We start from the raw sequence: 26,534 nt of genomic DNA on the forward strand, positions 1-26,534 counted from the left end.
GGCGTCTTTCCACGCACCAGGAGCGGAGATTTCATGACATCTCATCCACTTTGCTTGGACAATTAGTCCATATTCCCATGTAGTGTAAATGCTGCATTTTTTTCTGCTGTTTTTTTGCACATTTATTCTGCTGTGTTTAATTGTCCAAGTAAAGTGGATGTAATTCCATGAAAAGACGAAATTCTGCGGTTTTCAGGGGTTATTTTCTCTGGAGGTTTCTATGTGGAGCTTCAAAAAAATGCAGGAAAAAGCTTCTCAGTACAGTAAAAACACTTAAAAACGCAGATTCACATCTGAACCAAAAACACATTAAATAATGGAGGAAAGGCAGAAAAAATGCAGCAAAAATGGAAAAAACAGAGAAGATAGTTATTGTGTAGTTTGGTGCAGAGAGAAACAAAAAGAAACAGAATTTATGCAACATGTGAACACGGCCTTATAGGCACAAATAAGCAACATGTCATATAGTGACACATAGAAATATAAAAAAATTCTGACTGCTATGAATATGAATGAACAGTCCGGGACATCTGCTGAATGACCCTTACTGCCAAATGGGTGTGGCTAGGGGTGTGGTCAAAATTTGCCACTGCGCGCGCCGCATACTTTGTACCTCTTTCCTTTCTTGAAAAGTTGGGCGGTATGCCTATATTCTAGATACCTCAGGATTGTACTGGGTATGGTATATGGGCTGCTGGGGGAGCCTACACGGTGTCTATATAGTCTAGATACCTCAGGATTGTACTGGTCAGAGTATATGGGCTGCTGGGGGAGCCTACACGGTGTCTATATAGTCTAGATACCTCAGGATTGTACTGGTCAGAGTATATGGGCTGCTGGGGGAGCCTACACGGTGTCCCTATATTCTAGATACCTCAGGATTGTACTGGGTATGGTATATGGGCTGCTGGGGGAGCCTACACGGTGTCCATATATTCTAGATACCTCAGGATTGTACTGGGTACAGTATATGGCTGCTGAGGGAGCCTATGTGACGCCCTGGACTAGCCAGGTAGTCACAGACATAACAACATACACACCCCCCACCTTAGACAGATACAACAGTCAGACAAAAACCCTTGTTGCCTCCCTCCAGGGTCTGATGTCCACACCAGGTGGGGCGGAGCCAGGTGGTTGGCCCCACCCACCGAGTTCACAGGCCTGGAGGCAGGAAAAGAGACAGTTTTCGTTTAGGAGGTGAAAGTGAGAGGAGTAAAACGTCTGCGTGTGTCTGGGTTGGAGCCCAGAGACTGACAGCAAGGTTGGCAGACGGTGGTGGCCGTCTGCAGGAGTTGACGGATCTCTGCGGAACCGTAGGCCGGGGTTGGGCGGTGGCCCACCGGTACCGAACCGGGGAGCGGAGTGAAGTTAAGCACACAAGCAGGGCCATCGGATCCAGACCAGGCTTGGAGCCGCTGACAACGGTCAAATCCGAGAGTGACCGGAACCCCAGGGGTTTCCTAACACACAAGTCCCGCTAGAAGGCAACAGTCCACACCGTGAGGATATACAGCCACCGCCACAGGCTAGAGATCCAAGGGCCAGTGCCTGCGGGCAAAAGGGCTCCTACAGTACCAATACACCGGGGAGCGGACTACCGGTGGGCAACCACAGGAGTCAGAACATTCTAACAAGGTGCAGGGAAAGACAGCCACCATCAGCCGTCCGGGGAGAGCACACCAACACTGCAGCCGGCTGCGGGACCCGTTCATCTGGACGTTTGGTTCACCAGAGACTTTGTGACTTTCTGTCTGAGTGAGTACAACAGTGCCATCCGGCACCACGCCGCGCTGCCCCTGCAACCCAGCCTCCGCGTATCATCACTCGGGCCCCGGGAACACCAACCCCTACCCACGGAGGGGACAACATCCTAGCTGCTCCGTACCATCGCTCCCGGGATCCCCGTCACCAGCAGCGGTGGTGCCCATTATCACCACGACCCGTGGGTGGCGTCACGAACTATCTCCGAAACAAACCATCCCTTTTCACTCACGGGTGAGGAGCGCTGCTCGAGTCCCCGGGTCCAGCCCACCGCTCGAGCCACCGAGCAGCAGCAGCCCCGGACCCGAGCACGTCCCCTCCGGCCGCGACACCTACACGGTGTCCATATATTCTAGATACCTCAGGATTGTATTGGGTACAGTATATGGCTGCTCATACTCATACCAGCTATACTGGCATTCTTCAGAGCGCTCTAAAGCGGTTTGTAATTCTCGCGCATGTCATTATGTCATTGTCTGCTGGTTCTAATAAAGTTTTGTGACAAAGGGCGGTGCTACCAAAGACGAGAGCAGCCGGCGGTAACATGGCGGCACTGAGTGCGGCAGCTTCGCGGCTCTTGGGAAGGAGCTTGCCGTTAGGGACGGGCAGCAAGGTGAGCTGCGGCACTGTAGAACAACTGCGGGGCGCAGGGCAGGGACCATGTGTTGTTATCGCATTGTACGTGGTGCCGGCCGGGGCTTGTTGCGTGGCGCAGGCACTGGAGGGGGCGGGCTGCAGTTCAGCCTCCCGGACGTTTCATTGGCTGGCCGGACAGCTGACATACCTTTTCAGTGCAGTGGTTGGTTGAAGACGTGGTCACGAGTCGGCGCGGTGTGTCACCTTTGTGCTTTCTGAAAGGGCAATGGGTGACAACTTTGTCCTCTGCCCATGGCTGTCCATGTGGTAATGCAGGCCTCTGCAGTGTCCGTGTGATGTGCAGCACACTGGCTGTCCATGTGGTAATGCAGGTCTCTGCAGTGTCCGTGTGATGTGCAGCACACTGACTGTCCTGCATGGAATGCAGGCTTACACTCGTGTGATCAGCATGTGAAGGGTTACGTTTTCAGGCAGTGTCCAGTCAGGCTGAGCTGTTCAGTCACCCAGGCTTCCCCTGCTGTGGAGCTGTCTTCAGAGAGCAGTAGTTAACCCCTTCACCACCAGTTTATTTCAGTTTTTCCTCCCTTCTCAGATCAGTGACTTTATTTTCCGCCAATATAGCCATATGAGGGCTTGTTTATTGCGGGACACGTTGTACTTTTGAATGACACCATTCACTCAGTCCCATACTGTACTATAAAACGAAAAAAAATCCAAGTGCGCTGAAATTGTAAGAAAAGTGCAATTCCACAATTGTGTTCTGCATGTATTTCCCCTGTTCACCATATGGTATGACTGGCCTGGCAGTGTGATTCCGCAGGTCAGTGTGAGTTCGTAGACACCAAACATGTATAGTTTTACTTTTATCAATGTGGTGAAAAAAAATTCAGAAGTTTGTAAAAATAAAACGGCTTTTGTCACCATTTTCCGAGACCCGTAGCTTTCTCATTTTTCGGGTTCGGGGGCTCAGTGATGACTTCTTTTTTTTTTTTTTTTTTTTCTTGTGTCTGTGACTTGAGCTGGAGATTTTAATTATACAATTTTTGGGTAGATAAAATGTTTTGATCGCCTGTTATTGCATTTTATTGCAGTAGTGCAAAAAAAGCACTAGTGAAAAAATGCAAAAGTGAGAAAAAAAATCTAATCTGATGGTTTTATTTTTTTCTCACTATGCACTTTACCTATAAGATAAATTTATTTTATATTTTGTTCGGGTGTTTCTGAACTGAGCGATACCAAATACATTGGAACCTTGGTTTACGAGAACAATCCATTCTGAGACTGTGCTTGTAAACCAAGTTACTCGTCTAGCAAAGCAAGATTTCCCATAGGAAATAATGCAAGCTCAGACAATTCATTCCACAACTTGTTCAATGTCCCATCCTGGTCCCCTATTGTGCCATTCCACACATGCACAAACACACATATATTATGCTCACCTTACCTTCCGTTACATTGCCAGCCTCCCGGTTCTTGTAGTCCGCTGATGCCGGAGCTTCCGCTGCCAGAGCGCTGACGTCAAAGGCATGAGCCTCTTGCCTCTCATTGGTCAGCTCGCTGCCTTTGAGTAGCGGCTGACAGCAGAAGTTCCTCCATCGTCGCGATGGTTACCCGCTACACATCCTGTACCGACAAACTACAAGAATTGGGAGGCCGGCAATGGAAGGTACGGTGAGCATAATGTGTGCGTGCGTGTTTTTGCAGACTACAAGAGCAGGTCAGAGTGCGGTGAAAGTCTGGAACCGGAAGTGTGTGCGGCGAGTATTTGCTTGTAAAGCAAAGATTGCTCGTGAACCGAGTTAAAATTTACAGCAAGCTTTGCTCGTATAGCCAAATACTCGCACACCAAGTTACTCGTAAACCGAGGTTCCACTGTATATATATTTTTTTTCAATGGGGTAAAAGGGGGGTGATTTGAACTTTTGTGTTTAATTTTTTCATATTTTTAAAACCTTTTTTTTTATTGATTTTACTAGTCTCCTTGGGGGTCTTGAAGCCTGTACTATCTAATCGCTTCTGTCAGGCAGTGATTAAGGACCACACGGGTCAGAAACGCGTTGTCTTTACTCCTATCCATGCTCTGTATCTATGTATATTGTTTATCTGTCTTTGGATTTTACCAAATTGAATAAAGCTTCCTGATATTTATGCCTGGGAGTAGTGCTGGTTCTGCTACTTTACCATATTTTGGCGTCTTCTCGTACAAGGCACTTCATGGGTGAGCTGATTCTCTCTCCTTTTTCTCTATTCTTGAAGAAGTTGCACATTTCCTATGATGTTGTTTAATTCTCTATGATTGAAAGATTTGATACAGGTACTACTAAATCAACCCACCTAACACAAGCCTGAAAAATCAAAACCTCCTTATAAAAATAGGCATTGTTCATACTTTGAGTTGGTTTTGATTGTTTCCATTAGGCTACTTTCACACATCCGGTTTGAGCAGTGCGGCTCAATCCGGCTGTGAAACCTATGCAACGGATGCGGCGAAAACACCGCATCCTTTGCATAAGTTTTTACATGCGGGCCGTCCGTTTTTTTCCGGTTGCGGCACGCTACTGAGCATGCACAGTGGAAAAAACCGCATGCGGTGACCGGATGCGTTTTTGCCGCATCCGGCGTCCTTAGGCATGCATTGAAAAATGCGCCACAGCGGCCGGATGTGGCGCGATGCGTTTTTTTTTTTGCCGGAGCAAAAAACGTTGCAGGGAACGTTCTATCCGGCCGCGGCATCGGCTAAATCTGCCGCATGCGGCAAAAAACGGACCGAACGCAAGCCCCTGCGGCACAATACGGCACTAATGTAAGTCTATGCAAAAAAACCCGCAACCGGCGTAAAAAAAAAACGGTTGCGGTTTTTCTGCAGAGCGCCGTATTGTGCCGCAGAGCAAAAACCGGATGTGTGAGAAAGGCTTGTTTAATTAGAATAGATGTGCACCATGTGACCAGGACAAAGTGGCAAGTGGTTAATTCCATTCAGGCTACAACCTCAAATATTTTAGACATTTTTACTATCCCAGTTATTCTGTAGTTATAACTAGCTCCAGTTCAGAAAAGGAACTGAGGTGATTCTGTGCTAATGTGAGGAGCAGCGTCTGTATGCTTAGATGTCTGTAGGACACTTGTATGCCTTTAACCCCGCAATATGTTTTAAAGTGGTGGCAATTAAGACTATGTGCGCACTAGAAAAGTGATTTTTCTCAAGAAAATTTCTTGAGAAACTTCTGGGAGTTGAAGATTACCGCACCTGCGGTAAAAAAACGCACCAAATCCACGGGAAAAACGCATGGGTTTTTGCTGCGATTTTGCCGCGTTTTTTCCGCAGGTTGGTCCCTGCGGTTTTTTTATGCTGAACAGAAATAAATAATATAGATAATAGACAGATAATCGATAGACAGATAATGGATGGAGGGAAAGATAGATAGATGAGAAAAACCTATATAATGTCCCACCCCCCTGCATATTCTAAGCTGGCACCCTTTAGTGACTTTCATGTGGCACTAAAGGGTGCCTAGCCTTGTATTTAGCCAAAAAATAACTAATTAAAAAAAAAATGACGTGGGGTTCCCCCTATTTTTGTAGCTAGCTAGGATAAAGCAGACGACTGCAGCCTGCAAACCACAGCTGGCAGCTTCACCTTGGCTGGTAATCCAAAACAGAGGGCACCCCACGATGTTATTTTACATTAAATAAATAATTTAAAACAAAAAACGTAGGGTCCCCCCAAATTGGATTACCAGCCAAGGTAAAGCGGACAGCTGGGGTCTGATATTCTCAGACTAGGGAGGTCCACTGTTATTCGACACTCCCCAGCCTAAAAATAGCAGGCTGCAGCCGCCCCAGAAATGGCGCATCCATTAGATGTGCCAATCCTCGCGCTTTGTCCCAACTCATCCCGTTGCCCTGGTGCGGTGGCAAACGAGGTAATATATGGGGTTGATGCCAGATGTGTAATGTCACCTGGCATCAAGCCCTGGGGTTAGTGATCGTATCAGATACCTGACATCACTAACCCAGTCAGTAAGAAGTATAAAATAGACAACAAAAAAAGTTTTATTTGAAAAAAACACTCCCTACATTCCCTCTTTCACCAATTTATTGATAAGAACAATCAATTCCACGTCCGGCGTAATCCAATAAGGGGGGGGCGTCCCACGGCGATCCATACCATAGTCACTGTCCCAGTCCATGAAGAACAGAATGTTCCCCATTGGCTGGGAGGGCAATGCAGTGACCTGAGCTAACATCAATAGCCAAGGTCACTGCAGGGGATGCCGAGCGCTGCTGTCAGGAGGATAGATGAGATCATTAACTGCTGTGATAATCTCCTGTACTGCTGACGTCAGCGCTGTCACTGACTTCTATGCCCGCCTCGTTGTCAGCAGTATCGCGAGAGCCCGTGACGTCACCGCTAGTGACAGTCTCGGGCCGCTCGCGAGACGGGCATAGACAGCAGTGACCGCGGTGACGTCAGGAGGCAGGAGATCGTCACAGCAGGTAATGATCTCATCTCACCTCCTGACAGCAGCGCTCGGCATCACCGCGGCTGCACGCACTGCTGTGTGTCAGTGTCTGCCTGCGCTGCAGGGTGACAAGCTGCTGACACTGCGGGCAGACACTGATACTGCTGTGCGTGCAATGGCGGGGCAGGAGCGGGACACAGACTGCACGGGCACCCGCCGGACGTCACACGGAAGTGCTTTTTTGCGGCGTCCAGGGAGTGTGACGTGTGTGTTTACTCTGCTCCGCTTCCTCTTATGTCATAATGACATCACTTTCTGGAAAACCACAGGCAGCGATGAGCATTACCGCAGGTAAATCGCGGCTATACCGGGGGTATACCTCACATTATTTGCTACCTGCGGTATACCCCCGGAATTTCGCGATTACATTACAGTGAATGGAGTGAAATTCCGGGGGTATTCCGCAGGTACCTGCGGAAAAGAAGTGACATGCTCATTTTCTCAAGAAAATCTTCACAAAGAATTTTCTTGAGAAAAAAACGCAGCGTGCGCACAGCTATTTTTTTTCCATAGGTTTTGCTGGGAAATGTCTGCAGAAAGATTTCAAAGATTTCTCATGAAATTTCCGCAGCAAAACCGCGGGTAAATCCGCGGGTAAAACGGCCTAGTGCGCACATAGCCTAAGGGTACTTCTTCCTTACCGCTGTTTTAAAATGGCAGTAAAGGGTACTTTACACACAACAATATCACTAACGATATATTGTCGGGGTCACGGTGTTCGTGACGCACATCCGGCGCCGTTAGCGATATCGTTGTGTGTGACTAAAGAGTGCTTTACACGCTGCGACATCGCTAGCGATGTCGTGCGCGATAGCACCTGCCCACGTCGCTGTTTCGTCATGGGGTGATCGCTGCCGTAGCGAACAATATCGCTACGGCAGCGTCGCACGCACATACCTGCTTAGCGATGTCGCTGGAGACACCGAACAACTTCTTCTTTTAGGGGGCAGTTCATTCGGCGTCACTAAGTGGCTGCCCAATAGCAGAGGAGGGGCGGAGATGAGCTGCCGGAACATGCCGCTCACCTCCTTCCTTCCTCATTGCCGGTGGACGCAGGTAAGGAGATGTTCGTCGTTCTTGCGGTGTCACACATAGCGATGTGTGATGCCGCAGGAACGACGAACAACCAGCGGCATGCACCACCAACGATATTATGAAAAGGAGCGACGTGTCAACGATCATCGATTTTTGACGTTTTGCGATCGTTGATCGTCGCTCCTTTTAGTCACACAATGATATCGCTAACGGCGCCGTATGTGCGTCATGAACACCATGACCCCGACGATATATCGTTTGCAATATCGCTGTGTGTAAAGTACCCTTTAGAGGAGCGACTATCAACGATGGCAAAAACGTAGTGTGTATGTATGTATGTCCGCTAAAGGAATCCGCACCGTCTCAATTACAATCACAAAAGTTTGCACAGACACCCCATGTGACTCAGGGAACGTCATAGACTGTGTGTTGACGGGAAAATTTAACCCCGCGCTTTACAATTACTGTCGCAGATAAAGTGGACGGATACGAGCTGCCACCCCCATTTTGCCTGGCTTTACCTTGGCTGGCAATCAAAATACAGGAAGCCCATTAATTTGTTTTTAATTATTTAAAAAGTAATTTAAAAAAAAAAATGCGTGGGTTCCCGCCGTATTTTGATTGCCTGCCAGGTGAAACCAGGCAGCTAGGGGCTGGGATTCTCTGCAGCCCACTGCCGCCCCTGGAAATGGCTCATTGTTTCTTAGCGTCATTTCCAGGTGCTTTACCCAGCTTGTCCAGCGGCCCTGATGGTGGTAGCATGCTGGGTGATAAAGGGGTTAATACCAGCTTTGTATTCTCAGATGGTACTAAGCCCAAAATTCATAGTGTCATGCCAAATTAGACATGGCCACCATGAATTTCTAGTAAACAGTAAAAAAAACCACAACACATAGAAAACATTATTTTATTAGAAATAAAACACAAAAAACCCAGTTAGAGACTCCATCTTTATTATAAATAAAAATCCGTAGCCCGACTTAGTCCACAGGTAGAGCATTGTCAGCTCTGCTTCATCAAGCTGAACAGACAGCGTCTATACAGAGTGACAGGCAGAGCCATGCCAGCTCTGCTACATCGCTCTGGTGACGTCACTCAGGTTAGCCGCGGCCACAGCTGGAGTTCTCCACCTGTGACTGCAAATCACCTGATTGACATCACCACTGATTGGGCGGCTCATTTCAGTCGCTACATGGCGCTCACAGCGGGCAGTCATGTTTTATGGCGCTCACTGTGAGCTTCAGATGTAACAGTGCTGAAAGCGTCGTGGGACCTCTTGTGGATTACGTTGGACCTGCAGGGGTGTTTTTGGGGTTAATAAAGTGGTGAAAGAGGGTGGCTTTTTGTCTTTTATTACAAATAAAGGATTTTTTGGGTGTTTGTGTTTTATTATTTTCACTTACAGATTAGTGATGGGGGAGTGTCTCATAGACGCCTGCCATTACTAATCTAGGTCTTAATGGCAGCTGTGGGCTGCCATTAACTCCTTATTACCCCAATTGCCACCGCACCAGGGCAACAGGAAAAGCCGGATCCAGGCCAGAATTGGCGCATTTAATGTATGCACCACTTCTGGGGCGGCTACGGGTTACTATTGTTAGGCTGGAAAGGGGCAAATAACCATGGCCCTTCCCAAATAATAGCAGCCCCCAGTTGTCTGCTGTACCTTGGCTGGTTTTAGAAAAATAAAGGAAACCTGACATCTGTTATATAAAAAAACAAACAAACAAACAAACAAGCTAACACAAAACGTGGCATCCCCTTTGTTTTTCATACCCAGCTAAGGTACAGCAGACAGCTGTACCTTAGCTTGTTATGGATGGAACCCCACGTCCTTTTTTTTTTTTTTTTCTTTTTTCTAATACCAAAAGATATTTAAAAAAAACAGCTGTCCAAGCTACTGTAGCTAGACTTGTATGGGTGCGTGTGATGCAAGACTCGCTGACAGTTGCATCCTTCTGCGATTTATTTATTTTTTGTTTCAGCTCAGTTTCCTCTCTGATGGGGTTTACCATCGTTCAAGTGTAGTTCCCTGCTGGGTCCTTTCTTCACAATCCCAGTTGTTAAGACTAAGGGTACTGTCACACTTTAGCGATGGTCCAGGGATCCCACCAGCGATCAGACCTGGTCAGGATCGCTGGTGCGTCGCTACATGGTCGCTGGTGAGCTGTGAATCAGGCAGATCTCACCAGCGACAAGTGACGCTGCGCTTGGTAACTAAGGTAAATATCGGGTAACCAAGCAAAGCCCTTTGCTTGGTTACCCGATAATTACCTTGGTTACAGCTTACCGCAGGCTGTCAGAAGCCGGCTCCTGCTCCCTGCATATTCAGATAGTTGCTCTCTCGCTGTCAAACACAGTGATGTGTGCTTCACAGCGGGAGAGCAACGTCCAAAAAATGAACCAGAACAGTGTGTAACGAGCAGCGATTTCACAGCAGGGGCCAGATCGCTGCTCAGTGTCACACACAGCGAGATCGCTAATGAGGTCATTGGTGCGTCACAAAAACCGTGACTCAGCAGCGATCTCGCTATGTGAGAAGTACCCCTAACAGTAGATTTATAGCATAGTCTTGATGCTAATTACACCCAAGTGTACACATCCTCCTGGAACACTTCTATGGCTCTCCTCACGGTTGTTCATTCTTTCTATAGCACAAGCAGTTCTGTCATATTTGAAAATCAACCCGTAATAAATGTCTCTTTATAAATGGGTAAAATCCAAACTGATTGAAAATCCATCAACTTTGCAGTTTACTTCCTAAAAAATAAATAAATCAATTAATTCTGTAGTTTACCACTTGTTGACAAGATTACTGGTGCCTTCGGAGTCTATATGACAAGTAGCATGTGCTGGCAAGCTTTATGTTATGATACAGGTACACAGATGCCATACAGCTTGCAAGCAGTATTGTGAAGCTGGCTGGATCTGGCCATCTTCAGTGCCCCGTGCTTCTCCCATGCTGCCGAGGAAAGCTGTCTCTGCTAGCAGCCTGGGAGAGTGCACGTTTTTGGCACAACCATGTCGCTGCTCCAAACTTTCACCACCCCACTAGCAAGCACAAAGCCCATAGGTTGGGGAGCCGTGCATTCTTGTAGAAAGGAACATGAGAGCAAACCTTTAATGATGAACAGTTGGAATAGAAGATAATAATTTCATTATTTTTTATTTTAAGTTTGCAAATTATTTATTTTTAATGTGTATTTTTTGTGGTGTAAAATTATTTTTATATAATGAACTTTTATTGTCTGTTCTAGAAATGGGCAGCAGTGTCCCCTGCATTTACTAGAACTTTCCACTTTAATGTTTATGGCAAGAAGAATGCATCTGCGAAAGTGTCTGATTCGGTAAGGTTTGCTTTCCATGAAATATTTTCTTTTAAATGTTATGTGGTGAACGTGACTACACAGTTGTGTCAAGGTATATATGTTTTTTCTGATTAGTATGATGATGTGAAATTTAGAAACTGCTAAAGGTGGTTCAGAATGTTGCTCAGAAATATGTAATCTCTTTGTGATGTATGGGGTCTGACCTCTAGCACCCTAAATCCTAAGAAGAAAGGGGTCTCAGTGCGGTGTCCCCTATAAAGGCTTACCTGCATAGCGGTGGCACTGGCAGTGTTACCATTCTCTGAGTCTAGTGACTGATGTGCATGTATTTAACATTGTTTTTACTTTTTTAGTACCTAGAAATAAAATCAGTTTTTTGACAGCAGTAGAAAACTACCCAAAAAGTGCAGCAGCAAGTTTCCATGTATATTGGGCTCTTAGAGTTTGCAGAGACTTAAATTTCCATTCAAATGTATATTTGTGAATGTTAAGGGGGCTTTTCACGTAGCGACATCGCTAGCGATGTCGCTGGTGAAAGCACCCGCCCCCGTCGGTTGTGCGTCACGGGCAAATCGCTGCCGGTGGCGCACAACATCGTTAGGACCCGTCACATGGGACTTACCTGCCTAGCGACGTCGCTATGGTCGGCGAACCGCCTCCTTTCTAAGGGGGCGGTTCGTGCGGCGTCACTAAGCGGCCGCCCAATAGAAGCAGAGGGGCGGAGATGAGCGGCTGTAACATCCCGCCCACCTCCTTCCTCATTGTGGGTGGCTGCAGGTACGGTGATGTTCCTCGTTCCTGCGGTGTCACATGTAGCGATGTGTGCTGCCGCAGGAACGACGAACAACCAGCGTCCTGCAACAGCAACGATTTTATGAAAATGAACGACGTGTCAACTATCAACGATAAGGTGAGTATTTTTGATCTCTAACTTTCGCTCGGAGCTGTTACACACAACGACGTCGCTAACGATGCCGGATGTGCGTCACGGAATCCGTGACCCCAGTGATATATCGTTGTGTGTAACGGGCCTTAAAAGCTGTATTTTTACCTTAAATTTGTATTCTCCATAATTTCATTAACAATTTTTTATTTTCCAGGTTTCAACACAGTACCCAGTAGTGGACCATGAGTTTGATGCAGTTGTGGTGGGCGCTGGTGGTGCAGGATTACGAGCAGCGTTTGGTTTATCTGAAGCAGGCTTCAATACAGCATGTGTCACAAAGTTGTTTCCTACTAGATCTCACACAGTGGCTGCACAGGTCCGTGCTTCTGAGTGTTCCTTCTCATTTTATTTGCTTATTGTAACAGACAGAAAATGGTAATTTCAGTAGTTTTTAATTTTAGCTTGAATGGTAACTCCTCATGTAGAAAGTATGTAAAAAGTCAGACCTTGAAAAGGAAGGTGTCATAAAAAAAATGTTTTAAAAACTGTAAAGTATTAATGTTTTAATGTTTTGTTTAAATATTATTTGTTTTTAATTGAACAAAATATAAAAAAAAAATTAAGTTTATTTTCCACATTTAAACACTAGGGGGAGCAGCTGCTGAAACCCTGCTGTAGAGCTACTGTAGAACTAGCTCACATTACAACTGCAGTAAAAGTGGGGAGAATCTGCTCTCCTGTGTGTGATGTCACACTTCCCCCTCCCAATCTGGGTGTTTCCAAAAGGATAAGAGAGAATGAAGTTTAGGATCATAGTGTGGAGCCATTTTATTGGTGACCGCAAAGTGATCCTAATACGTGTAAAGTGTCACTAAGGACAGCTGGCATAGTGCCCCACTGCATCCAGCGCCCCACTGTAAGCCATGTCCCACTGTATTCCGTGCCCCCATATACTGTGCTGCCGGCCGGGATTGGAGGTCCGAGGTGATATACGGCAAGGAGGGGTGATCTGCAGCCTGAGTGACAGTGGACTACAGATGTCACGCCGCGATCACCGCTCCCAGCTGCATGCACTCATTTTAGACCTGCCCCCTTGGCAGCCTGTTCTGTCAGCCTGGTGTCTGTTCCTGCTGTCAGCCTCCCCCAGCATCAGCCTCTCTCCTCCCAGCCTCCTCCAGCATCAGCCTCCCCCCCCCTCCCAGCCTACCCCAGCATCAGCCTACCCCAGCATCAGCCTACCCCAGCATCAGCCTACCCCAGCATCAGCCTACCCCAGCATCAGCCTCCCCCTCCCAGCCTCCCCCAGCATCAGCCTCTCTCCTCCCAGCCTCCCCCAGCATCAGCCTCTCTCCTCCCAGCCTCCCCCAGCATCAGCCTCTCTCCTCTCAGCCTCCCCCAGCATCAGCCTACACCCTCCCAGCCTACCCCAGCATCAGCCTACCCCAGCATCGGCCTACCCCAGCATCGGCCTACCCCAGCATCGGCCTACCCCAGCATCGGCCTACCCCAGCATCGGCCTACCCCAGCATCAGCCTACCCCAGCATCAGCCTACCCCAGCATCAGCCTACCCCAGCATCAGCCTACCCCAGCATCAGCCTACCCCAGCATCAGCCTACCCCAGCATCAGCCTACCCCAGCATCAGCCTACCCCAGCATCAGCCTCTCTCCTCCCAGCCTCCCCCAGCATCAGCCTCTCTCCTCCCAGCCTCCCCCAGCATCAGCCTCTCTCCTCCCAGCCTCCCCCAGCATCAGCCTCTCTCCTCTCAGCCTCCCCCAGCATCAGCCTCCCCCAGCATCAGCCTCCCCCAGTATCAGCCTACCCCAGCATCAGCCTCCCCCTCCCAGCCTTCCCCAGGATCAGCCTCTCTCCTCCCAGCCTCCGCTAGCACGCCGTGCTCCTCTGCCGACACTCACAGATCCGATCGCATACACTCACACACACACACACACACACACACACACACACTCACACATCAGAACACACTCACACACATCCGATCGCATACACTCACACACACACACACTGACGATATCGCACATACGCGCTCACACTCACAACATCCGGAGATACCACATGCTTCTGGCCATGTGATCCTCCGGCAGGTCCTGGAAGGTCACTCCACAGTATCGCCGCCGAGAAGCAAGCGATATCCCAGGATGTTGCGAGTGTGTGGATGCGATGTGATGTGTGTGTGAGAGTGAGTATGATCTGATGTGTGTGTGTTGTTATGTGTGTGCGTGTGTATGTTCCGCCGCTGCAGGACCTTGATGCGCTGGTAACTATTCTACCATGGTTACCAGCGTATCCCGTCCCCCGCTCACACGGGAGCCCACACCAGCATACGGCGGCAACCCCAGCAATGCGAGGGTATGTGTCGGCTGGGTTGGCGGCGTACGCTGATGTGGGCTCCCGGGGGTACAGTACTCACCTGGGAGTCGTGGCTCCGTGTCGGTTCGGGGAATGCGTGCGGGGGGCAGGGCCAGAGCGAGCGTGCATTGCGTGAGGGGGGCGGGGCGTGGCCGAGTTGCCAATGCGTGCAGGGTGCCGGGGCGAGAGGTCAATCCGTGGGGGGGGCGGAGCCTGGGCGAGCGGCCAATCCGTGCGGGGCCGTGGCGAGCCCAGCGGCCAATCAGCTTTGTGTCACCGTAAGGACACAATTTTGGAGCCAGACAGACAGACAGAATAAGGCAATTTATATATATATATATATATATATATATATATACTAGAAGGTGGCCCGATTCTACGCATCGGGTATTCCAGAATTTACGTATTGTGTAGTTCATGTATGATTTTTGTTATATATATATATATATATATAGATAGATAGATAGATATAGATGTTGTTGTGTGTAGTTACCAAGTGTAGGGCGCTGTACATGTTCTGGATGTTGTTGTCTGGGTGTGATGGGGGGTGAGAGCGGTGTTGTTTGTGTGTTGCGTTGTTTGTGGAGCGCTGTGTGTCTGTAGCGTTGTGTGTGTGTTGCGCGGTTTGTGTGTGTGTGGTGTGTTTTGGGGGGAGGTATGTTTTGTGCAATGTGTGTGTTGTGCGGTATGTGCGTATATTTGTGTGTGCAGCGTTGTCTGTGTGTGTGGGTGTCTGTGTAGGGCAGTTGTTTGTGGATCCCAGTGTGTGTGTGTGTGGTGTGTTGTGCAGTGCGCGCGCGCGTGTGTGTGTTGGGGGGAGGTGTGCACTCCCCATCGTGCTCCATCCCCCATGCAGCGCACTCCCCATCGTGCTCCATCCCCCATGCAGCGCACTCCCCATCGTGCTCCATCCCCCATGCTGCGCACTCCCCATCGTGCTCCATCTCCCATGCTGCGCACTCCCCATCGTGCTCCATCTCCCATGCTGCGTACTCCCCATCGTGCTCCATCTCCCATGCTGCGTACTCCCCATCGTGCTCCATCTCCCATGCTGCGCACCCCCCATCGTGCTCCATCTCCCATCCTGCGCACTCCCAAACGTGCGCCATTCGCCATGCTGCGCACTCCCAAACTTGCTCCATTCGCCATGCTGCGCACTCCCCATCGTGCTCCATCCCCCATGCTGCGCACTCCCAAACGTGCTCCATCCGCCATGCTGCGCACTCCCCATCGTGGTCCATCCGCCATGCTGTGCACTCCCAAACGTGCTCCATCCGCCATACTCCGCACTCCCCATCGTGCTGCATTCCCCATGCTGCGCACTCCCAAACGTGCTCCATCCGCCATGCTGCGCATTCCCAAACGTGCTCCATCCGCCATGCTGCGCACTCCCAAACGTGCTCCATCCGCCATGCTGCGCACTCCCAAACGTGCTCCATCCGCCATGCTGTGCACTCCCAAACGTGCTCCATCCGCCATGCTGCGCACTCCCAAACGTGCTCCATCCCCCATGCTGCGCACTCCCAAACGTTCTCCATCCGCCATGCTGCGCCAGCATCAGCCTCTCTACCCGCAGCATCAGCCTCTCTGTCCCCAGCATCAGCCTCTCTGTCCCCAGCATCAGCCTCTCTGTCTCCAGCATCAGCCTCTCTGTCTCCAGCATCAGCCTCTCTGTCTCCAGCATCAGCCTCTCTGTCTCCAGCATCAGCCTCTCTGTCTCCAGCATCAGCCTCTCTGTCTCCAGCATCCTCCAGCACGCCATGCTCCTCTGCCGACACTCACAGATCCGATCGCATACACTCACACACACCCGATCGCATACACTCACACACACACACACACTGACGATATTGCACATACGCGCTCATACTCACAACATCCGGAGATACCACATGCTTCTGGCCATGTGATCCTCCGGCAGGTCCTGGAAGCTCACAGCACAGTATCGCCGCCGAGAAGCAAGCGATATCCCAGGATGTTGTGAGTATGTGGATGCGATGTGATGTGTGTGTGAGAGTGAGTGTGATCTGATTTGTGTGTGTGTCTGTGTGTGCTGTTATGTGTGTGTATTTTCCGCCGCTGCAGGACCTTGATGTGTGGATGCGATGTGATGTGTGTGTGTGAGGTGTGTATGAGAGTGAGTGTGAGCCGGTGTACACTGGTAACTATGATACACATCGGGTAACTAAGGGACCTTAGTTACCCGATGTGTATAATGGTTACCAGCTTTCACGGCCTCCGTCAAGATCCCAGCATCGCAAGGTTATGTCTGGCGCTGCAGGGATCCTGACGGAGCCGGTGTACACTGGTAACTATGATACACATCGGGTAACTAAGGGACTTTAGTTACCCGATGTGTATAATGGTTACCAGCTTTCACGGCCTCCGTCAAGATCCCAGCATCGCAAGGTTATGTCTGGCGCTGCTGGGATCCTGACGGAGCCGGTGTAGAAGCAAGCGATATCCCAGGATGTTGTGATGTGTGAGGTGTGTGTGAGAGTGAGTGTGATCTGATGTGTGTGTGTGTGTGTGTACTCACCTGGGAATCGGAGCTCCGTGTCAGTTGGGCCAGAGCGAGCGTGCATTGCGTGAGGGGGGCGGGGCCTGCAGAGAGCCGGGGCGAGAGGCCAATCCGTGTGGGGGGGCGGGGCCATGGCGAGCCCAGCGGCCAATCAGCTTTGTGTCACCGTAAGGACACAATTTCGGAGCATGACAGACAGACAGACAGACAGAATAAGGCAATTTTATGTATAGATATATATATATATATATATATATATATATATATATATATATATATATATATATATATATATTATGTATTTAAGTTATTGATCATAGTTTAATTTATTTGCATATTTTTTATTACAAGTAAATTTAGGACTCTGATCCACAGTATACAGATTTATTATGGTTTTTAGTTCTGATCATTTTAACTTACTGTGTTATTTAGGGTGGTATCAATGCAGCATTGGGTAACATGGAAGATGATGATTGGAGGTGGCACTTTTATGACACAGTGAAAGGCTCTGATTGGTTGGGTGATCAAGATGCCATCCATTACATGACAGAACAAGCACCAGCTTCCGTTATTGAGGTAAGTACTGGTCCTCAGAATTATAGTCCACCTTTTTTTATTTGATTATATAAGGCAAAGCAATTTATATAGGAAAGAAGTGGAATTGCAGTCCAACCTGCTGGCACCATGTTATAGAGCAGGGAGAGAGTAGATTGTATGTATAGCTTTGTGAGAAAAGATTATGTATTTTCATCACTTAAACCTCTGCTAGTTTTGTGTTTTTTGTTTTTGTTTTTTTTTTGTTTTTTTTTTTCTTTCAGTCCAGAAAGAGCAGAGGATTAAGGCTATGTGCGCACTTACCGGATTTTGCCGCGGATTTTTTGCGGTTTTGCTGCATGTTTCGCTGCAGAAAATGTTCATAACATCTCTGCAGTGAATCACCAGCAAAACCTATGGGCAAAAAAATCCTGTGCGCACGAGGCGGAATTTGACAGCTGCATGTTTTGCTGCGGGATTCCCACAGCAAAAACAATTGCATGTCACTTCTTTCCGCACGTCGCTGCGGGATTTCACTCCATTGACTCCAATGTTAATCGTGAAATCCCGCAGGGAATAACGCAGGCAGCAAATTCTGTGCGGTTCACTGCGTTTTCCTGCGTTATATCCTGCGGGATTTCGCGGTTTACCTCCGGTAATGTACATCGCCTGTCTGCGGTTTTGCAGGGAAGTGATGTCATTACAGGAAGAGGAAGCCGTGCAGAGAGTAAACACACAGATCACACACACACAGACATCACAGACATAGAACACACATAGAAAGCAAACGGAAATATAGAAAACAAAGCACGTGGGCTCCGCTGTATATTCACCTTCCAGCCGAGGTAAGCACACAGCGGCGGCCCGGTATTCTCAGGCTGGGGAGGGAGAGGGGCAGGGATAATGTCCCCTGCCTCACTCCCCCTCCCGCAGCCGAGAATATCAGCCGCAGCTGCCCCGGCACTGTCTCATGCATTATGCGGCAGCACCGGCGTGTCCTCGGCTCTTCTTGCTGCCGTGTAGCAGTGGCAGCAAGGTAATACAAGGGGTTAATGGTGGTGGATCAAAGCCATTAACTCCAGGCTTGATCATGGCAGCGTCTATGTGACAGCTGACATGATCAACCCGTAAGTAAAGTGAAAAAACAGACACAGAAAAATCCTTTATTTTAAATAAAACAAACAAGCCTCGTTCACCCTTTTATTAACCCCTCCCGAAAGAAAGCGCCAACGTAATCCACAGCTCCAGCATAATCCACAGCTCCGGCGCTGGTTACATCCAGCCGCGACTGTCACAGACACAGCGCTGAATGAATGCAGCAGACAGCAGAGGTAATTACCGGTCATTTCCCACGGCCGGTAATGTGAACTCACTGCCGACCGTGGGAAATGTAGCGATCTGTCATCTATCTATCTATCTATCTATCTATCTATCCCTCTATCTATTCTTCTATCTACTATCTCAGAATTAAATGACTTTTTTTTTTTTCTTCAATGTGCTTTATTGCATTGAATGCAATAAAGCACATCCCAACCCACATGCCGCAATACCGCGGTAAAACCGCAGCAAACCGCGTGCGGTTTTCGGGTGCGGTTTGCCGCGGTTTTTTACCGTGGGTGCGGTAATCTTTGAGAGCATGCGGAATTTTCTCAAGAAAATTCCATTTCCCAGTGCGCACATAGCCTAAATTATTAAAATAGAGGGTTATAATGAATCATTTTTTACAAATCTGTATAGCGATCTACTCGGCTCCCCCGTGCTCTATAACATGGTGCCAGCAGATTGGACTGCATTTTCATGGTGACAGGTTCCCTTTAAATTGCATATGAAAAATGTCTTTTACTCAAGATACGGAGAATGGTGTGCTGCTTATCTGATGTAAGTGTTGTTTCTGCCTAAAGCCATTGCCTCTATTTTCGGAGTCCGACATCTCCCCCTCAGTAGAAGATATATCCGTCTCACTATTTTTTGGGGCCCTATTGTAAGTAAATACATATGCTCTATTATCTTTAAAGTTTTGTAAATCTCAGACATAGAATTTGTTTCTTTTCTTTCAAGTGGTATTGAAATTTTTCAATCGCCCCTTGAAGATCAATTCTTTATTACTATAGTCCGTTTCCCCCGAAATTTTTCTAGTAATCTCGATCTGATCTTTAAGAGACGTTTCGAGGGTAGACAAGTTTTTCTTTTCCTCCTCCAAAAGTAATTTCATGAATTTTAAAGAGCTCTCAGTCGCCTCTCTCCCACTTTGTTAGAAACTCTGCATTCTTCTATCTAAATCCCAGCTGCATAGTGATTCTCAGGTGTCTAGGTAAGATACTGTCTTTAATATAGGACTCGAGTGACTGCACCTCCCACCAGGAAGTTTTTCTGTCTTTAGAAATTTTACTGAGATCTTTAAAGGCCCCATTTAAGGACGGTGTATACTTTTTTAAAACAAGGTTTTTTTCTGAAAAACATCTCTAGCCTCATTTGTCCACTGCTTGGTGTCAAGTTCGGTGGATAGAAAGCCCGCCATTGCTCACCTTTAGAACAGAATTGTAAGCTGGATACCAGTAAGTTATAGACCCACCATCAAATATATTAATTAGCAAAAAAAAAGTCTCAAGGAGATATACAAAGTCCAGAGTATGGAGGAACAACTCCTAAAACTTAACTTTCTTTGTCGCTCCATTGGGAGACCCAGACAATTGGGTGTATAGCTTCTGCCTCCGGAGGCCACACAAAGTATTACACTTTAAAAAGTGTAACCCCTCCCCTCTGCCTATACACCCTCCCGTGCATCACAGGCTCCTCAGTTTTATGCTTTGTGTGGAAGGAGGCACACATCCACTCATCATCTCATTTTAGTTATATCGGTTGGAAGAAAAGTGGGCCCACACGGGGCCCCCGGCATGTTCCCTACTCACCCCACTATGTCGGCGGTGCTGTTAAGGTTGAGGTACCCATTGCGGGTACAAAGGCAGGAGCCTCATGCCGTCTCCTTCACCATCCCTTAGCGGCTCTGGGAAGAAGTGGGATCCTGAGCGGTCATCCAGTCACTGGGACCGTGCTCCCTCCGCAGCCCCTGGGGGAATCTGTCGGACAGGAGTTTGTATATCCTCAGGGACCGGGCCCTGCATCACTAAGGTACTCTGTACCCCCATGGGGGATGTGCATGGAGCGCCTTTATCCCGGACGCTGCAGCAGCTGCTTATTTGTGTCGGCCGGCGGACTTCCGCGCCGACCGCGCCTGTTTGTCGGCCGCGGTATTAAATTTAGTCCCCGGCTTCAATTGCGGCCTAGTAGCAAAACTCCCGCCCCCGGGCCTGTCTATCAGGGATAAGGGCGGGACTGCCGACCTGACGTCGGCTGTGAGGGCCAGGGCATCCTGTATGTTCCTCCCCCCCCTCACTGATCACTGTGGGGACTCCAGATTCCCGCACTTTTCTAACGCCGCTCACGGCTCCTCTCCTCCCCTGAGAGCTCCGGCAGCAATTTCTTTGGCATTCTGCCTGTGGAAGATTTCCTGGAAAGAGCTCTGCAACGCTGGGAGACCTAAGGCAGGGAATCTGGAGGACACACACTCCGCTTTTTAGCGGTCGGTAAGCCACACCGGTCACCCGGTGCTGGTCCCCTTAGGGTGCCGGAATAGATACTATATATATTTATATATTTCTGTTCGGTCGGGCTGTATACCCTTCCCATATACCCTCAGTGATCACTCTCCTGGGAGACAACAGCATGTCGTCCACAAGGAGCAAGGGTGCCAAGACACAGGGTTATTTTGCGACCTATACCTCTTGTGCGGCTAAGTTACCTGCGGGTTCCACCTACCCTCACTGTGAGCAATGCTCAACCCCTGTTTTGCTTCCACAACCGGAGCCTCGGTCACTAGTGGGCCCCTCGGCTCAGGTAGAATCCCTTGCTCCCCCTGTCCAGGCGGCAGGGACAGAGTTTGCAGTTTTTGCTGAAAAACTCTGAGTCACTCTCACAATCCATGGCTCGGTCTATGGACAAATGGTCTGCCAAGCTGCTTGAAGCTTTGCAGTCCAGACCGGTCCCTACACAGGCCCCGGGCCCTGTTGGATCTTCACCCCCAGGCCCCTCTCTGCCCGCGCCGCAGCACGTTCCCAGGGGGGGCCCTAGGTCTCACGTGGAGGACTCCGGCCCGGACCACAGTCCCAGACCGGCTAAGCGGGCACGCTGGGAATCCTCCCCGACTTGTTCACGCTCAGGTTCCCAGCGTGAGGACTCTCTGGAGGACGAGGCGGACGTCGCAGCTCAGGGCTCTGACACTGACGTTGCCCTCAATCTTGATACACCTGAAGGGGACGCCATAGTAAATGATCTTATCTCGTCCATCAACCAGGTGTTAGATATCTCTCCCCCACCGCCACCTGTAGAGGAGTCGACTTCTCAGCAGGAGAAACACCAGTTTCGGTTCCCTAAACGTACACGGAGTGCGTTTTTCGATCACTCTAACTTCAGAGATGCTGTCCAGAAGCCCAGAGTGGTTCCGGACAAGCGCTTTACTAAGCGCCTTACTGACACACGCTACCCCTTCCCTTCTGACGTTGTTAAGGGTTGGGCTCAATGTCCCAAGGTGGATCCCCCAGTCTCTAGATTGGCGGCTAGATCTGTGGTATCGGTTGCAGATGGATCATCGCTAAAGGATGCCACTGACAGGCAGATAGAGCTCCTGATGAAATCCATCTATGAAGCCACGGGCGCGTCTTTTGCCCCGGCCTTTGCAGCCGTGTGGGCACTACAAGCTATCTCAGCTTGTCTGGCTGAGATTAATGCGGTTACACGTAATTCTGCTCCGCAGGTTACGTCTTTGACTTCCCAGGCGTCAGTTTTTTCTTCCTACGCCATGAACGCAGTTTTAGACTCTGCTAGCCGTACAGCGGTGGCATCTGCTAACTCTGTGGCAGTCCGCAGGGCCATGTGGCTGCGCGAATGGAAGGCAGATTCGGCTTCCAATAGGTTCTTAACCGGTTTGCCGTTTGCTGCTGACCGATTGTTTGGCGAACGATTGGATGAGATTATTAAGAAATCTAAGGGAAAGGACTCCTCCTTACCCCAGTCCAAACCAAAGAGACCTCCGCAACGACAGATACAATTGAGGTTTCGGTCATTTCGTTCCTCCGCCAAGCCCCAATCCTCTTCGTCCAGCAGGCCGGAAAAAGGCCAGAGGAACTCCTATGCGTGGCGGGCTAAGTCACGCCCCCAAAAGGCCGCAGGAGGCACTGCTTCCAAGGCGGCCTCCTCATGACTCTCTGCATCCCCAAACAACATCCTCGGTCGGTGGCAGGCTCTCCCGCTTTTGCGACGCCTGGTGGCCACATGTTCAAGACCGATGGGTGAGAGACATTCTGTCTCACGGTTACAGGATAGAGTTCAGCTCTCGTCCTCCGACTCGTTTCTTCAGAACATCTCCGCCCCCCGAGCGAGCCGATGCACTTTTTCAGGCGGTGAACGCTCTGAAAACAGAAGGAGTTGTGATCCCTGTTCCCCTCCAGGAACATGGTCGCGGCTTTTACTCCAACTTGTTTGTGGTGCCAAAGAAGGACGGCTCGTTCCGTCCCGTTCTGGACCTCAAACTACTCAACAGACATGTGAGCACCAGACGGTTTCGGATGGAATCTCTCCGCTCTGTCATCGCTTCAATGTCACAAGGAGACTTCCTAGCATCGATCGACATCAAGGATGCTTATCTCTATGTGCCGATTGCACCCGAACATCAACGCTTTTTGCGCTTCGCCATCAGGGACGAACACCTTCAGTTCGTGGCATTGCCTTTCGGCCTGGCGACAGCCCCACGGGTGTTCACCAAGGTCATGGCATCTGTTGTGGCGGTCCTACACTCTCAGGGACAGGTGATTCCCTACTTAGACGATCTTCTGGTCAGGGCACCCTCTCAGTTGGTGTGTCAAAACAGCCTTTCCGTCGCTCTGGCAACTCTCCAGCCGTTCGGATGGATCATCAACTTTCCAAAATCCAAGTTGACACCGACCCAATCACTGACGTACCTTGGGATGGAGTTTCATACTCAGTCAGCGGTAGTCATGCTACCGCTGGACAAACAGCTTTCTCTGCAGGCAGGGGTGCAATCTCTTCTTCGGGGTCAGTCACACCCCTTGAGGCGCCTCATGCACTTCCTGGGGAAGATGGTGGCAGCGATGGAGGCAGTGCCCTTCGCGCAATTCCATCTGCGGCCACTCCAGTGGGACATTCTCCGAAAATGGGACAGGGGGTCGACTTCACTCGACAGGAACGTCTCTCTTTCCCTTGCAACCAAGATGTCACTTCAGTGGTGGCTCCTTCCCAACTCTCTGTCGCAGGGGAAATCCTTCCTACCCCCCCACCTGGGCTGTGGTCACGACGGACGCGAGCCTGTCAGGGTGGGAGGCGGTTTTTCTCCACCACAGGGCTCAGGGAACCTGGACTCCGATAGTCATCCCTTCAGATCAATATTCTGGAGATAAGGGCAGTGTATCTAGCCCTATTGGCCTTTTCATCGGTGGCTGGAGGGCAGGCAGATCCGAATCCAGTCGGACAACGCCACGGCCGTCGCTTACATCAACCACCAAGGCGGCACTCGCAGTCGTCAAGCCTTCCAGGAAGTCCGACGAATTCTGCAGTGGGTGGAAGCCACAGCTTCCACCATCTCCGCAGTCCACATCCCGGGCGTAGAAAACTGGGAAGCAGATTTTCTCAGCCGACAGGGCATGGACGCGGGGGAATGGTCTCTTCACCCAGACGTGTTTCGAGAGATCTGTCGCCGCTGGGGAACGCCGGACGTCGATCTCATGGCGTCACGGCACAACAACAAAGTCCCGGCATTCATGGCCCGGTCTCAAGATCACAGAGCTCTGGCGACGGACGCATTAGTTCAGGATTGGTCGCAGTTTCGACTTCCCTATCTGTTTCCTCCTCTGGCGATGCTCCCCAGAGTGCTGCGCAAAATCAGGTCCGACTGTCGTCGCGCCATTCTCGTCGCTCCAGATTGGCCGAGGTGGTCGTGGTACCCGGATCTGTGGCATCTCACGGTGGGTCAACCGTGGGCGCTCCCAGACCGCCCAGACTTGCTGTCTCAAGGGCCGTTTTTCCATCTGAATTCTGCGGCCCTCAACCTGACTGTGTGGCCATTGAGTCCTGGCTCCTAGCGTCCTCAGGGTTATCTCAAGATGTCATTGCCACTATGAGACAGGCCAGGAAACCAACGTCCGCCAAGATCTATCACAGGTCTTGGAGGATCTTCTTATCCTGGTGCTCTGACAAGGGTTTTACTCCCTGGCCCTTTGCCTTACCCACTTTTCTTTCAATCCGGAATGGACAAGGGTTTGTCTCTCGGCTCTCTCAAGGGACAAGTATCGGCGCTTTCCGTATTTTTTCAAAAGCGTCTAGCCAGGCTTCCGCAGGTCCGCACGTTCCTGCAGGGAGTTTGCCACATAGTCCCACCTTACAAGCGTCCGCTGGAACCCTGGGACCTCAACAGGGTGCTAACGACTCTTCAGAAACCACCTTTCGAGCCGCTGCGGGAGGTCTCTTTATCACGTCTTTCGCAGAAGGTGGCTTTTCTAGTGGCAGTTACATCGCTCCGTAGAGTGTCGGAGCTGGCAGCGCTGTCATGCAAAGCCCCCTTCCTGGTTTTTCACCAGGATAAGGTGGTTCTACGTCCGGTCCCGGAGTTTCTCCCTAAGGGGGTATCCCCGTTTCATCTCAATCAGGATATCTCCTTACCTTCATTTTGCCCTCATCCAGTTCACCAATGTGAAAAGGATTTGCACTCGTTAGATTTAGTGAGAGCACTCCGGCTCTACGTGTCTCGCACGGCGCCCCTGCGCCGTTCAGATGCGCTCTTTGTCCTTGTCGCTGGCCAGCGTAAGGGTTCGCAGGCTTCCAAGTCAACCTTGGCTCGATGGATCAAGGAACCGATTCTTGAATCCTACCGTTCTTCTGGGCTTCCACTTCCTTCAGGGTTGAAAGCCCATTCTACCAGAGCCGTGGGTGCGTCCTGGGCACTGCGGCACCGGGCTACGGCTCAGCAGGTGTGTCAGGCAGCTACCTGGTCTAGTCTGCACACTTTCACGAAACACTATCAGGTGCATACCTATGATTCGGCAGACGCCAGTCTAGGTAGGGGAGTCCTTCAGGCGGCTGTTGCCCACCTGTAAGAGGGGGTCGTTTTTCTGCTCTTTTTATGAGGTATTCTTTTACCCACCCAGGGACTGCTTTTGGACGTCCCAATTGTCTGGGTCTCCCAATGGAGCGACAAAGAAGAAGGGAATTTTGTTTACTTACCGTAAATTCCTTTTCTTCTAGCTCCTATTGAGAGACCCAGCACCCGCCCCTGTTCCCTTCGGGCTGTTGTTCTTTTGTGTACACATGTTGTTCATGTTGAATTGTTCTTTTGGTTCATGGTTTTCAGTTCTCCGAACATCCTTCGGATTGAATTTACCTTAGACCAATTTATAAGTTTCCTCCTTCCTGCTTTTGCACCAAAACTGAGGAGCCCGTGATGCACGGGAGGGTGTATAGGCAGAGGGGAGGGGTTACACTTTTTAAAGTGTAATACTTTGTGTGGCCTCCGGAGGCAGAAGCTATACACCCAATTGTCTGGGTCTCCCAATAGGAGCTAGAAGAAAAGGAATTTACGGTAAGTAAACAAAATTCCCTTCTTTATTATTGTGAAAGAATAAAAGTGACAAAGTCACATAAAAGCATGAACATAAAAAGAACACACATGCTGAATCACAGCAAGGACAGAAAGACCCAGCATATGTGTGCTACATATAGAACAGACAAATTACCCTGTGAAATAGCTATATTCATAATGGTACTAAATTCCCGTACTTACCCGTGAGGGAAATCAACCCTCAAACTAACAGGGAAAAACCGGGATTGCTTGCAAACACAGTGAGATCCAAGTCAATTCACACCACTAAAACATCATTTTCAAGCTGAGACGGGTCATTTTAGGCTGCTTTCACA

At 49.6% G+C, this 26,534-nt stretch overlaps 1 protein-coding gene across 1 annotated transcript in view; it reads left to right on the top strand.

Annotated features, from left to right (window-relative positions):
* The first annotated feature begins 2,268 nt into the window (after nt 1–2,268).
* SDHA (succinate dehydrogenase complex flavoprotein subunit A) overlaps nt 2,269–26,534 on the top strand; it is a 130,853-nt gene continuing 106,587 nt past the window's right edge. Inside the window, exons 1-4 of the mRNA XM_075314948.1 lie at nt 2,269–2,374; nt 11,174–11,263; nt 12,346–12,507; nt 17,454–17,597. Coding sequence (XP_075171063.1) covers nt 2,306–2,374; nt 11,174–11,263; nt 12,346–12,507; nt 17,454–17,597 — 465 coding nt within the window. The 5' untranslated portion in view covers nt 2,269–2,305. The remainder of the gene's footprint in view (nt 2,375–11,173; nt 11,264–12,345; nt 12,508–17,453; nt 17,598–26,534) is intronic.

Source organism: Anomaloglossus baeobatrachus, chromosome 6 (assembly GCF_048569485.1).
Source record: "Anomaloglossus baeobatrachus isolate aAnoBae1 chromosome 6, aAnoBae1.hap1, whole genome shotgun sequence".
NCBI classification, from domain to species: domain Eukaryota; kingdom Metazoa; phylum Chordata; class Amphibia; order Anura; family Aromobatidae; genus Anomaloglossus; species Anomaloglossus baeobatrachus.